The 12,560-nt window shown below is 51.1% G+C and overlaps 1 protein-coding gene across 6 annotated transcripts in view; it reads right to left on the bottom strand.

Annotated features, from left to right (window-relative positions):
- The window catches only part of FMN1 (formin 1), a 294,798-nt gene that overhangs the window by 23,795 nt on the left and 258,443 nt on the right, over positions 1 to 12,560 (bottom strand). For all 6 annotated transcript variants that reach the window (XM_088456500.1, XM_088456499.1, XM_088456502.1 and 3 more), the window contains 2 exons: positions 6,890 to 6,941; positions 6,255 to 6,404 (listed from right to left, as the gene is read on the bottom strand). In XM_088456500.1, the coding sequence (XP_088312626.1) occupies positions 6,255 to 6,404; positions 6,890 to 6,941 (202 nt within the window). The remainder of the gene's footprint in view (positions 1 to 6,254; positions 6,405 to 6,889; positions 6,942 to 12,560) is intronic.

A 12,560-nucleotide genomic window follows, 5' to 3' on the forward strand; every position in this document is an offset into this window, starting at 1 on the left:
CAGGAACCAATTTGGAACCCAGAACGGACGTCCCTTGTTGAGGTGGGTCGTCTTTAACCACCACGCAAGGGACAGGCGAACCTCCGGGGTGAGCACAATCGTCTGGGACTTCAGAGACTGAGGCAGCCCGTTCCACTTGGACAGGATCAGGTGCTGCAGAGGTCTGGAGTGAAACTGGGCGTATTCCACCATGTCGAACACCGACACCATGGAGCCCAGTAACCTCATCGCCGAGTGTAAGGACACCCGGCGGCTGTGCAGACAACTGCGCACCCTTGACTGTAAAGCAGAGATCTTGTCCTCCGTCACGAAGATCCTTTGCTGTCCCGAGTCCAATAAGGCTCCAAGATGCAGAATCCTCAGAGACGGGATTAGAGTGGACTTCTGCCAGTTGATTAGCCAGCCGTGCCGTTGCAGCAGTGCAATGGTCAGGTCCAAGTGGTGTAACAGGAGCTCTGGAGATCCTGCCACCAATAACAGGTCGTCCAAGTACGGCAACATGCGGACTCCTTGCAGCCGCAGAGAAGCCGCCATGACCGCCATCACCTTGGTGAAAACACGTGGTGCTGTCGCCAGGCCAAAAGGTAACGCCCGAAACTGGAAGTGGTCGCTGTGGATTGCAAACCGAAGGAACTCTTGATGGCGCAAAAGAATAGGGACATGCAGGTAAGCGTCCTGTATGTCCAATGACACCATGTAGTCCCCAGGTTCCAGCGACAGAATGATGGACCGTAGGGTCTCCATCCGAAACTTCGGGACCCGCAAAGACTTGTTGAGTGCTTTGAGGTTGAGAATCGGACGATATGACCCATTGGGTTTCTGTACCAAAAATAGATTTGAATAGAAACCCTGGCCCCTCTGGGAGAATGGAACAGGCACTATAACTCCAGCCTGGAGCATAGTGTGCAATACCTTCCGCAGCTCCGTAGCCTTGTTCCGGTCTGATGGTAGACCCGTGGTGAAGAATCGAGCCGGGGGTCTGTGCCGTTAGGAGAGGGCGTACCCATGGGAGACCACCTCCAGAACCCAAGTGTCTGTCGTAGTGAACGACCAACACCGGGAGAACTGCAGCAGGCGGCCTCCCACCCTGGGATCCCCCAAGGGGAGACCCGGACCGTCAGGCCGCAGGCTTGTCATCTGGCTTGGGGGCCGGACGTCTGGTACTCCATGCCTGTTTCCGGGGCTTGACCGATTTCTTAGGGCCAGCCTGTCGAGGAAACGACTGTGGTTTGGGCCTGCCCTGGGCCCTAGATGACCGAAAGGACGATGGTCCAGAACCAGAAGGAGCAGCGGCCGACGGGAGACAAGCAGATTTGGCTGCCGCCAGCGTGGCCACAATCTTATCCAGATCCGGACCGGAGAGAACTTCTCCGGTAAACGGCAACGCTTCCAGACCTTTCTTGGAATCTGCGTCCGCCTTCCAGGATCGCAGCCACAAGGTGCGACGAGCAGCTACCGCTGCTGAAGAAATTCTAGACACCAGAGTACTAATGTCTAGAGCCGCCTCGTTGATGTAGGTGGCCGAATCACGGAGATTGCCAATCAACTCCGCCTGTTCGGCCGGACAGTCGGATTCAAAAGAAGCCTCTAATGAATCCGCCCAGCGCTCCATCGCTCTGGCAACCCAGCAAATGGCCATAGCCGGCCGTGCTGCCCCCCCTGCAAGGGAATAAGCGGACTTCAGGCAGATTTCTACCTTGCAGTCCGTAGCATCCTTAAGGGAGGACATGGATGGCATCGGCAATGTGGCACTACGGACAAGACGGGTCACGTGAGAATCCACCTGTGGAGGGGATTCCCACTTAGCAAAATAATTATCCGCAAACGGATAATCCACCGCCAGGCGTCTCTGCGGCTGGTATCTTTTGCCAGGTTGTTTCCACGCCTCCTCTAAATGGTCCACCAACTGACCCGAAAGAGGAAAGACTGTGGCATCGCCCTTCACATCTTTGAAAAAGGCATACTTAGATTTAGCCGCTGGGGGGACTTCGTCCTCAATCACCAAGGCTGTGCGGACCGCCCGAATAAGTCCAGGAATATATACTTTAGACTTAGCATCAGCGTCCTTAGTATGGAGAGGTTCCTGATCGTAAGGATCCAGAATCTCCCCATCATCAGACGTCCCTTCGTCATCCTCATAAGGAGCGGACAGAGACGCCACCGGCCTTTTATGAGGCCGCATCACAGACTCCCCTTGCAACACATCCGACAAGTGCTGTACAGAACTCGTCAGGGAGTTAACCCACGCTGGCTCCTGAGAACCCGGGAGCGGGGAAATAGGGAGACTGTGGGGTACCACCAATTGTCGTGGGAACCCCTGCATGGGTGACGACACCACAGACTGCTGGGACAAACCCATCGGAGTAAACGCGGGCTGCGGAGCTAACTGGCCCACTAAAGCTGTTAACGCCTGAGCGAAACAAGCCCAGGGCGGCTCCTGTACCGGTGCTGTAACCGTAATAGGCCGCGCCATGGACAAACACTGCCGGCAAAGGCCCTCCGCGCTACCCTCCCCCTCCGCTAACGGTACTTTGCACGTGGTACACTGTAGCCGGAGGGGAAAATCACTTTCAGACATGATGGCACCACGTATGTGACCTCTCTCACCAATTAAGTATTAAATAGGCGAGAGACCACCCTGCAGCACCGCACCGCAAGGGCTTTAGCAGAAAGAACAGGGACAGTAATAAAGCTGACAGTTTAGAGAAGAAAAGTTACAGGCAGCGCTAGCACAGTCACATACAATGCAGAGAAATAACAATTCCTGCACTAACAGCGCTGATCACTCAACTACACAGACACAGGGCCTGGTAGGACACAGCGCTGCATACACAGACCTGAGCCACAGCGGAGGAGAGGTATGCGGGGGGACCCAGAAAACGATGCTTCCTTCCAGACTTCCAGCAGCGTTCACCATGCGTTGTCAGAGAAGATGGCCGCTGAGGAGCAGAGAGAAGCTGGCCTGGGGGAGGAGCGCTGACACAGGACCAGTCAGCACAGTGCAGAGAGGGCTGTGTGCAGCGGGGGAGGCGCCGGCTGTGAGACAGGGAAGGCGCGCTCCCCTGGCATGCATTTAACCCCTGGGACGCCGCAGCGCTACCGCTCTGCTGCGGTCCGCTGTCCCAGGGGGTAGTGGAAAGCGCAGGTTCAGTACCTGGCTCCACGCTGCAGCCAGTCCCCAGGGAGCCCCCTGCCTGGGGACTTAGGACCATGTGACCAGCGGGGACCCACCGCGGGACCCCGCTGCTTACCTTTGTCCCCCTTGGATCCGGCCATGGTCCGGAACATCTGGGGTCACCGCTAGCTGTGACCCCAGATGCTCACCAGCATCCCCGGATCGGTACCGGCGTTCTGGTACCGGCGGGGGTGTAGGGAAGACAGCATGGACGTCAGGACTGACTGTCCATGCTGTACATCCAGATGTGCAGCCACAGCTGCACTGAAGAAAGCTTCAGGGGCTCTTCTAGCCCCCACTCCGACAGGTGCACCCGACGCCGGCCGGGCACCAAACTAAACTGAGGTGCCTTGGCCCGGGGGCGGGGTATAGGAGGGGGACCTAGTGCATCCTGGGAGGCTGAAAGCTTAACTCTTTGGTGCCCTGCGACTGACGTCACACCTATACCCCAAGGTATCCTGTGGATACCCTATGGACCCTGAAGTAGAAAATATGGTTCTTTTCTAAAAGCATGATGCTTATTTCCCACCCAGAATTTAGACATACTGTGTATCCCCCATAATTTAAGGTTTAATTTTGGACAATTATTAATGAACATTAGTTTATGTAGTGCCTGAAGATCCTGATGCACTTTACAAATTAGACCATAACAAGCCAGGAGCACCAACCAGTCAGTAACCCCAACTTGTGCAAGGAAGAAAAACTAAACATGCAAAGAATAAACCAATTCTCTCCCCCAATCACATTTGCAGAAGAAACCATTTTAACCAGTGATTTTTTTTCTCTCAAATACGCTGATAATGTTTGTTATGATTTTAACATTAAAACTATTACTAACTTTTTAAGTGGCATCTGTAACATATACATTGTGGCTGTAACTGCATGGCTGCTTTAGCTTCAGAGGTCGAAGCTGACATATAAAGTGTTTTTTTAAATAAAAAAAAAAGAATAAAAAAACCACAACAAAATAAGACAACTAAGCAAAACCAAACTGTAAAAGCATCTGCAACCAGACTGGACTGCGCACCCAGTTATACTTCTGTAAAGTAGGTTGGGCACATTCATCTGGAAATTTCTGCATTAAGTGTGTTGCCACTTAGAAAACATTCCCCCTCTGCTCCCCTGCTGGAGCTTTACATGTCCCACAGGAGGCTGCAGATTCAACTTCAAACTAATAAATGCATCTGGCTACCCCTTTCCCACCACACTGCGTTACACTGTTTAAATCTCTTAATTGATTTATTTTAGTCAATAAAATAAATGCCACAGAGCCTCGCACTGCTCAGTTTCCAGGTTTATGTCGGAACAAGACATTCGGACAGCATTAAAAGGCAGGGAGACGGGGACAGGGGGGTGAGCAGCAGGCAGAAATCAGCAAGCCTTTTATTAGCTCTATATAAGGAAATGTGTAATATATAGGTGTGTAAGAAGTGATTCTGGTGGGTGGTCATCTAGTTGCTACAGTATAATTATGTGCATAGGCTCTCATGTTAAATAAAGTAATTTACAAGAGGGTGCACTTTCCTCGCAGCCTCAGGAGCTGCGAGGCTAAGTCAGAGTAAAAATGCACCTAGGGTAATTAACGCGCAGGGAAACCCATTATATTCTGCATTTCACACCGGAATCAGTGGGTTACCTTGCAGGGAAAAGGCTGAATAATTGAATAGCTCCAGGATATAAAACCCAGAGTTTCCCCCATGCTGTAAAACTCACACTTATTTGGATATGCCCCCTTGTGGTGGCAATTATATTAGATCAAGAATCGCTGAGTTAAGGTGCCCATCCACTAGACGATTCAATTGAGCGATTGAACGATAACGTTTGAAAATAGTTTGCAGATTGTTTAAGAGATGTCTAAAATGACCAGCGATGGTGCACTCCCGCTGGTCGTTTAGACATCTATCATCTTGCAAACATGTTGGACAACCTGACAATAACATCAGGTTCAGCATGTTTGTAGATGATTGATGTGCCTACACTGACTGACTGCTCGCTCAGTGTAGGCACATCACAGACTGACAAACGACTGCACGATTACAATGTCGTAATCTTGAAGTCGCTTTGAGGTCTGCTAATGGATGGGCACCTTTACTGTGTGGATAGAGAATTACTACTAGAGGGGCTTATAATAGTAAAAAAAATCAGCGCAGACAGGACACAGTGTTGTGTGTGTGTAGTACAGTATTAACAATCAGAAGCTGGAGCAGACTTCTGTCAGAAGGTTCTGTCCGTGCTTTATTTATAGACTTTTCCATCGCGGCCTTTAGACAATGTAAAAATACAGAAACATGCCTGAAAATATGACCTTAGGAATCCTGCAATACTGTGATCTAGCCCAACTCTGTTACCCTATAAAACAGAACATAAACTTTATGTATAATTGTTAATAACAAATGTTCTCTCAAGAGAAATGGTACTGTGCAATATTTTCACTTGCTCTGCTGCATTAGTATCTGCAGGGCCCAGCAGAGTTTAATATTGGTAACGCAATGAACCCGTGCTAAACATACCAGGGGAAATTCCCCGAGCATGCAGGGAAAGATGGTGACAGTTTGCTGCCCTGAACAGGAGGCTACTCAGATCCGACCACTGAATCACAAATCTCATGGTGCTCAAACTATTGCTTAATTCTGACCTGCTGCTCTTAAGAAAAACATCCCAAATCATTCTGATAGTTCTGCCCACATAGTAAGACTTACGTTTAGAACTTAGGACCCACATCAGCTCATTTTATGCAACTCAGACACCAGCAACAATAAAAAAAAAGATACAAGGGAAACAGCACCAGAGAAGGAGGCGGAATCTGTTCCAAATTAGCAGAGGTCTCCTTTCATTTTACTAGCAAGTAATTGGAAGCGGTAAAGAAAAGTGTAACTTATCGGATCTGGCGTGTTTATCTTTTCGTGAGGACAGGCAGCCGCTGGCGGGTTCCCTCTGGAGCCCTGGGGGGGGGAAATCACCTTCCCTTGATGTCCATTTGATCCGAAAAGAAAACAAAGGCGCCTGTGGGACGAGTGACTGTAATTTGGGCGGCCCAGATGCTGTGTAATGCAAGGAAGGATCTTGATTGGAAACGTACCTTTCTGTCGAGAGGGCTTTGCTCTCTCGTTTCCAAACACTCTTGAAGTCACCGCAGAATTCGTACCACACCACAAAGAAGGAGTTGGGGCTCATTTCCTTCTCGCCGGGCTTTGGCTTGGCTCCAAAATACCCAACGGTTTCTTCAAAGCTATGAGTGGGAAGAGGAGCTGTCAGCAAGCATGATCTCCTAGGAAGAGGATACGTTTCCCCACTTGCCCCTTACCATCTCCACCAATAAAAGAAAAAAATCCGCAGACAAAAAAAATTAGTATAGTCTTAACCTTCGGGAAAAATAAATATATATACCAGGTAACTAGAGTTTACAGGAAACCATAAACCTAAACAAACATGATCCAATCATGCTGGCTATAGTCATAAATTAGATTCTAAATATATATTTTATGTATCTAACCCTATGCTAAGACTAAGAATTCTTTACATCCAGTAATGGAAAAAATCTGTACCTAGATGTGTAGTTCTCAGAGTTAAAAGGGAATAACTCCTGTGCATGTATAAGCTATATATAAATAAAGGTCCCAGCATGCATGACGTTATCAATATGGAGACCAGGTGCACGGGCTCCACCAGCGAGAGGGGACTGAGAGGCTGAATTACAGGAAAAAGTCCTGTTACCTGCTCTGTGCTTTGCTCAGGTTACCTTCCTCTGTTTTGTATTCTTCTTTGGCTGGAAAAAATGGAGTTAATTAAGATGAATGTTAAAAGAGACATAACATAGAACATAAAGCCAGAATTCAGCGTTTAACAATGCTGTAAGCCAGAAGGAAAATATCAGCAAAAACATACTGTATATATATATATATATATATATATATATATATATATTTTTTATAAGGCATAAGCTAGATCGTTTTTAGTGAGATAGAGACAGTTTGTCTTCAAAATTACTAAGACAACATGATCTAACCACACATACCGCATTCCTTTGTGCATTAATTTATATTTACCATTATTTCTGAATATACTGTAAATACTACGGAATTCAATTAGGACTACCTCTAGTTAAAGTGTGGTTGTTGCCCATAGCAACCAGATTTTACTTAGATTATTAATATCGGATTGGTTGCTACGGGCAACTCCTCCACGCCTATTAACCCGCACTTTAGTAAAAATATTCCTATTCATCTATGGAAAAAATATGAGATATGGTAAGAACTTACCCTTGTTATCTCTATTTCTACGAAGTCCATAGGGTTCCACAGGATACCTTGGGGTATAGGTGTGATGTCAGTCGCAGGGCACCAAAGAGTTAAGCTTTCAGCCTCCCAGGATGCACTAGGTTCCCCTCCTATACCCCGCCCCCGGGCCAAGGCACCTCAGTTAGTTACCAAGCCATAGGCCGGAGGAGGAGAAGGAAGAGAGAGAACAAAGATCTGGACACATACAAGAATCACATTCTCACCAGAGGGAGACGGAAAACCGGTGACCAGAGCAAAGCCCATCTGCAGCACAGGTGCGATAGGGCGGGAGTCCTGTGGAACCCTATGGACTTCGTAGAAATAGAGATAACAAGGGTAAGTTCTTACCATATCTCATATTTTCTACTTCAGGGTCCATAGGGTATCCACAGGATACCTTGGGGATGTCCCAAAGCAGTATCCTTTAAGGGTGGGGACGCTCCTGTGCAGAAAGGAGAATCCGCCGCCCGAAGGAAGCATCCTGAGAGGCGAAGGTGTCAAACCTGTAATACCTCACGAAGGTATGGACAGAAGAGCACGTAGCAGCCTTGCAGATCTGAACTGCCGAGGCACCACGTCGAGCTGCCCACGAAGGACCCACAAACCTAGTGGAATGAGCCTTCAGAGAAGGAGGGACCGGTAGGCCTTCATGAAGATAAGCTTCAGAAATAGCCATACGGATCCAGGCTGCCAAAGTTTGCTTTGAAGCAGGCCAACCCTTTTTACGGAAGCCATAGAGGACAAACAAAGCGTCCGACTTCCAAAACGAAGAAGTGCGGTCAACATAAGTCCTTAAGGCCCGCACAACATCCAAAGAGGCCTCACCCACGGAAAGACCCGGTGAGTTAAAGGCCGGAACAACTATTTCCTCGTTAACATGAGACTGGGAAACAACTTTGGGAAGAAACTCGGGCCGAGTGCGGAGCACTGCCCTGTTCCCATGAAAAACCAAGAAAGGGGGTCTACAAGAAAGAGCCCCTAACTCAGAAACACGTCTGGCCGAAGCAATGGCCAGAAGGAAAACAGTCTTAGCTGTTAGCCATTTAATATCCACTGAGCCCAGTGGTTCAAACGGCGGTCCTTGGAGAGCCCTCAGGACCACAGCCAAATCCCAAGGCGCCACAGGTGGAACAAAGGGCGGCTGAATACGGAGAACACCTTGCATAAAGGTGCGCACATCCGGGATTGTAGCAATCCTACGGTGAAACCAGACAGATAGGGCCGAAACCTGTACCTTCAAAGAAGCAAGGCGAAGCCCATGATCTAGTCCCGCTTGCAGGAAGGCGAGAATCCGAGACAGACGAAACTTCCGCGGTGCATAACCTCTCGGTCGACACCACTGGAAGAACGTATGCCACACGCGATGGTATATCCTCGCGGAAGACGGTTTCCGAGCTCGTAACATGGTACGCACCACAGAGCTGGAAAACCCCCGGGACCTCAGCATGGCCGTCTCAACAGCCACGCCGTCAAAGACAGCCGAGTCAGGTCCGGGTGAAGACAAGGACCCTGAGACAGAAGGTCCGGTCGTAGCGGCAACCGCAGAGGACTGTCACACGGACAGACCCTGAAGGTCTGAGAACCAGTGCCGTCTGGGCCACGCGGGAGCTATCAACAGGAGCGTCCCTCCTTCCTGTTTGAATTTCCGGATTACCCGTGGAAGAAGGGAGACCGGAGGGAACAGGTATGCGAGCCGGAACGTCCACCGGACGGACAGAGCATCCACCAGAGACGCCCCTTCGTCTCTTGTCCGAGACCCGTACACCGGCAACTTGTTGTTGTGCCGGGACGCCATGAGGTCGATTTCTGGAAGACCCCACCTGTCCACCAGTAGTTGAAAAACGTCCGGGTGCAGGGACCATTCCCCCGGATGAACGTCCTGGCGACTTAGAAAGTCCGCCTCCCAATTTAGCACTCCCGGGATGAAGACCGCTGATATGGCCGGAAGATTGCGCTCCGCCCAAACCAGGATCCGAGAGACCTCTACGAGAGCCGCCCGACTGCGAGTTCCTCCTTGCCTGTTTATGTAGGCCACGGTGGTAGCGTTGTCCGACTGGACCTGCACCGGGTGACCCTGGAGAAACCGCTGTGCCTGCTGGAGAGCATTGAAGACCGCACGGAGTTCTAAGATATTTATTGGAAGCTCCGCTTCTGTCGGCGTCCACCTTCCCTGGAACAAGTGTGGACCCGAAACTGCTCCCCAGCCCCGAAGACTGGCGTCCGTTGTCAACAGGACCCAATTTGGAACCCAGAATGGACGTCCCTTGTTGAGGTGGGTCGTCTGTAACCACCACGCAAGGGACAGGCGAACCTCCGGGGTGAGCACAATCGTCTGGGACTTCAGAGACTGAGGCAGCCCGTTCCACTTGGACAGGATCAGGTGCTGCAGAGGTCTGGAGTGAAACTGGGCGTATTCTACCATGTCGAACACCGACACCATGGAGCCCAGTAACCTCATCGCCGAGTGTAAGGACACCCGGCGGCTGTGCAGACAACTGCGCACCCTTGACTGTAAAGCAGAGATCTTGTCCTCCGTCACGAAGATCCTTTGCTGTCCCGAGTCCAATAAGGCTCCAAGATGCAGAATCCTCCGAGACGGGATTAGAGTGGACTTCTGCCAGTTGATTAACCAGCCGTGCCGTTGCAGCAGTGCAATGGTCAGGTCCAAGTGGCGTAACAGGAGCTCTGGAGATCCTGCCACCAATAACAGGTCGTCCAAGTACGGCAACATGCGGACTCCCTGCAGCCGCAGAGAAGCCGCCATGACCGCCATCACCTTGGTGAAAACACGTGGTGCTGTCGCCAGGCCAAAAGGTAACGCCCGAAACTGGAAGTGGTCGCTGCGGATTGCAAACCTGAGGAACTGTTGATGGCGCAAAAGAATAGGGACATGCAGGTAAGCGTCCTGTATGTCCAATGACACCATGTAGTCCCCAGGTTCCAGCGCCAGAATGATGGACAGTAGGGTCTCCATCCGAAACTTCAGGACCCGCAAAGACTTGTTGAGTGCTTTGAGGTTGAGAATCGGACGATATGACCCATTGGGTTTCTGTACCAAAAATAGATTTGAATAGAAACCCTGGCCCCTCTGGGAGAATGGAACAGGCACTATAACTCCAGCCTGGAGCATAGTGTGCAATACCTTCCGCAGCTCCGTAGCCTTGTTCCGGTCTGATGGCAGACCCGTGGTGAAGAATCGAGCCGGGGGTCTGTGCCGGAAGGAGAGGGCGTAACCGTGGAAAACCACCTCCAGAACCCAAGTGTCTGTCGTAGTGGTCGACCAACACTGGGCGAACTGTAGCAGGCGGCCTCCCACCCTGGGATCCCCCAAGGGGAGACCCGGACCGTCAGGCCGCAGGCTTGTCATCTGGCTTGGGGGCCGGACGTCTGGTACTCCATGCCTGTTTCCGGGGCTTGACCGATTTCTTAGGGCCAGCCTGTCGAGGAAACGACTGTGGTTTGGGCCTGCCCTGGGCCCTAGATGACCGAAAGGACGATGGTCCAGAACCAGAAGGAGCAGCGGCCGACGGAAGACAAGCAGATTTGGCTGCCGCCAGCGTGGCCACAATCTTATCCAGATCCGGACCGAAGAGAACTTCTCCGGTAAACGGCAACGCTTCCAGACCTTTCTTGGAATCTGCGTCCGCCTTCCAGGATCGCAGCCACAAGGTGCGACGAGCAGCTACCGCTGCTGAAGAAATTCTAGACACCAGAGTACTAATGTCTAGAGCCGCCTCGTTGATGTAGGTGGCCGAATCACGGAGATTGCCAATCAACTCCGCCTGTTCGGCCGGACAGTCGGATTCAAAAGAAGCCTCTAATGAATCCGCCCAGCGCTCCATCGCTCTGGCAACCCAGCAAATGGCCATAGCCGGCCGTGCTGCCCCCCCTGCAAGGGAATAAGCGGACTTCAGGCAGAATTCTACCTTGCAGTCCGTAGCATCCTTAAGGGAGGACATGGATGGCATCGGCAATGTGGCACTACGGACAAGACGGGTCACGTGAGAATCCACCTGTGGAGGGGATTCCCACTTAGCAAAATAATTATCCGCGAACGGATAAGCCACCGCCAGGCGTCTCTGCGGCTGGTATCTTTTGCCAGGTTGTTTCCACGCCTCCTCTAAATGGTCCACCAACTGACCCGAAAGAAGAAAGACTGTGGCATCGCCCTTCACATCTTTGAAAAAGGCATACTTAGATTTAGCCGCTGGGGGAACTTCGTCCTCAATCACCAAGGTTGTGCGGACCGCCCGAATAAGTCCAGGAATATATACTTTGGACTTAGCATCAGCGTCCTTAGTATGGAGAGGTTCCTGATCGTAAGGATGCATAATCTCCCCATCATCAGACGTCCCTTCGTCATCCTCATAAGGAGCGGACAGAGACGCCACCGGCCTTTTATGAGGCCGCATCACAGACTCCCCTTGCAACACATCCGATAAGTGCTGTACAGAACTCGTCAGGGAGTTAACCCACGCTGGCTCCTGAGAACCCGGGAGCGGGGAAATAGGGAGACTGTGGGGTACCACCAATTGTCGTGGGAAACCCTGCATGGGTGACGACACCACAGACTGCTGGGACAAACCCATCGGAGTAAACGCGGGCTGCGGAGCTAACTGGCCCACTAAAGCTGTTAACGCCTGAGCTAAACAAGCCCAGGGCGGCTCCTGTACCGGTGCTGTAACCGTAATAGGCCGCGCCATGGACAAACACTGCCGGCAAAGGCCCTCCGCGCTACCCTCCCCCTCCGCTAACGGTACTTTGCACGTGGTACACTGTAGCCGGAGGGGAAAATCACTTTCAGACATGATGGCACCACGTATGTGACCTCTCTCACCAATTAAGTATTAAATAGGCGAGAGACCACCCTGCAGCACCGCACCGCAAGGGCTTTAGCAGAAAGAACAGGGACAGTAATAAAGCTGACAGTTTAGAGAAGAAAAGTTACAGGCAGCGCTAGCACAGTCACATACAATGCAGAGAAATAACAATTCCTGCACTAACAGCGCTGATCACTCAACTACACAGACACAGGGCCTGGTAGGACACAGCGCTGCATACACAGACCTGAGCCACAGCGGAGGAGAGGTATGCGGGGGGACCCAGAC

This window comes from Taudactylus pleione, unplaced genomic scaffold (assembly GCF_031769625.1).
Source record: "Taudactylus pleione unplaced genomic scaffold, aTauple2 ptg000707l, whole genome shotgun sequence".
NCBI classification, from domain to species: domain Eukaryota; kingdom Metazoa; phylum Chordata; class Amphibia; order Anura; family Myobatrachidae; genus Taudactylus; species Taudactylus pleione.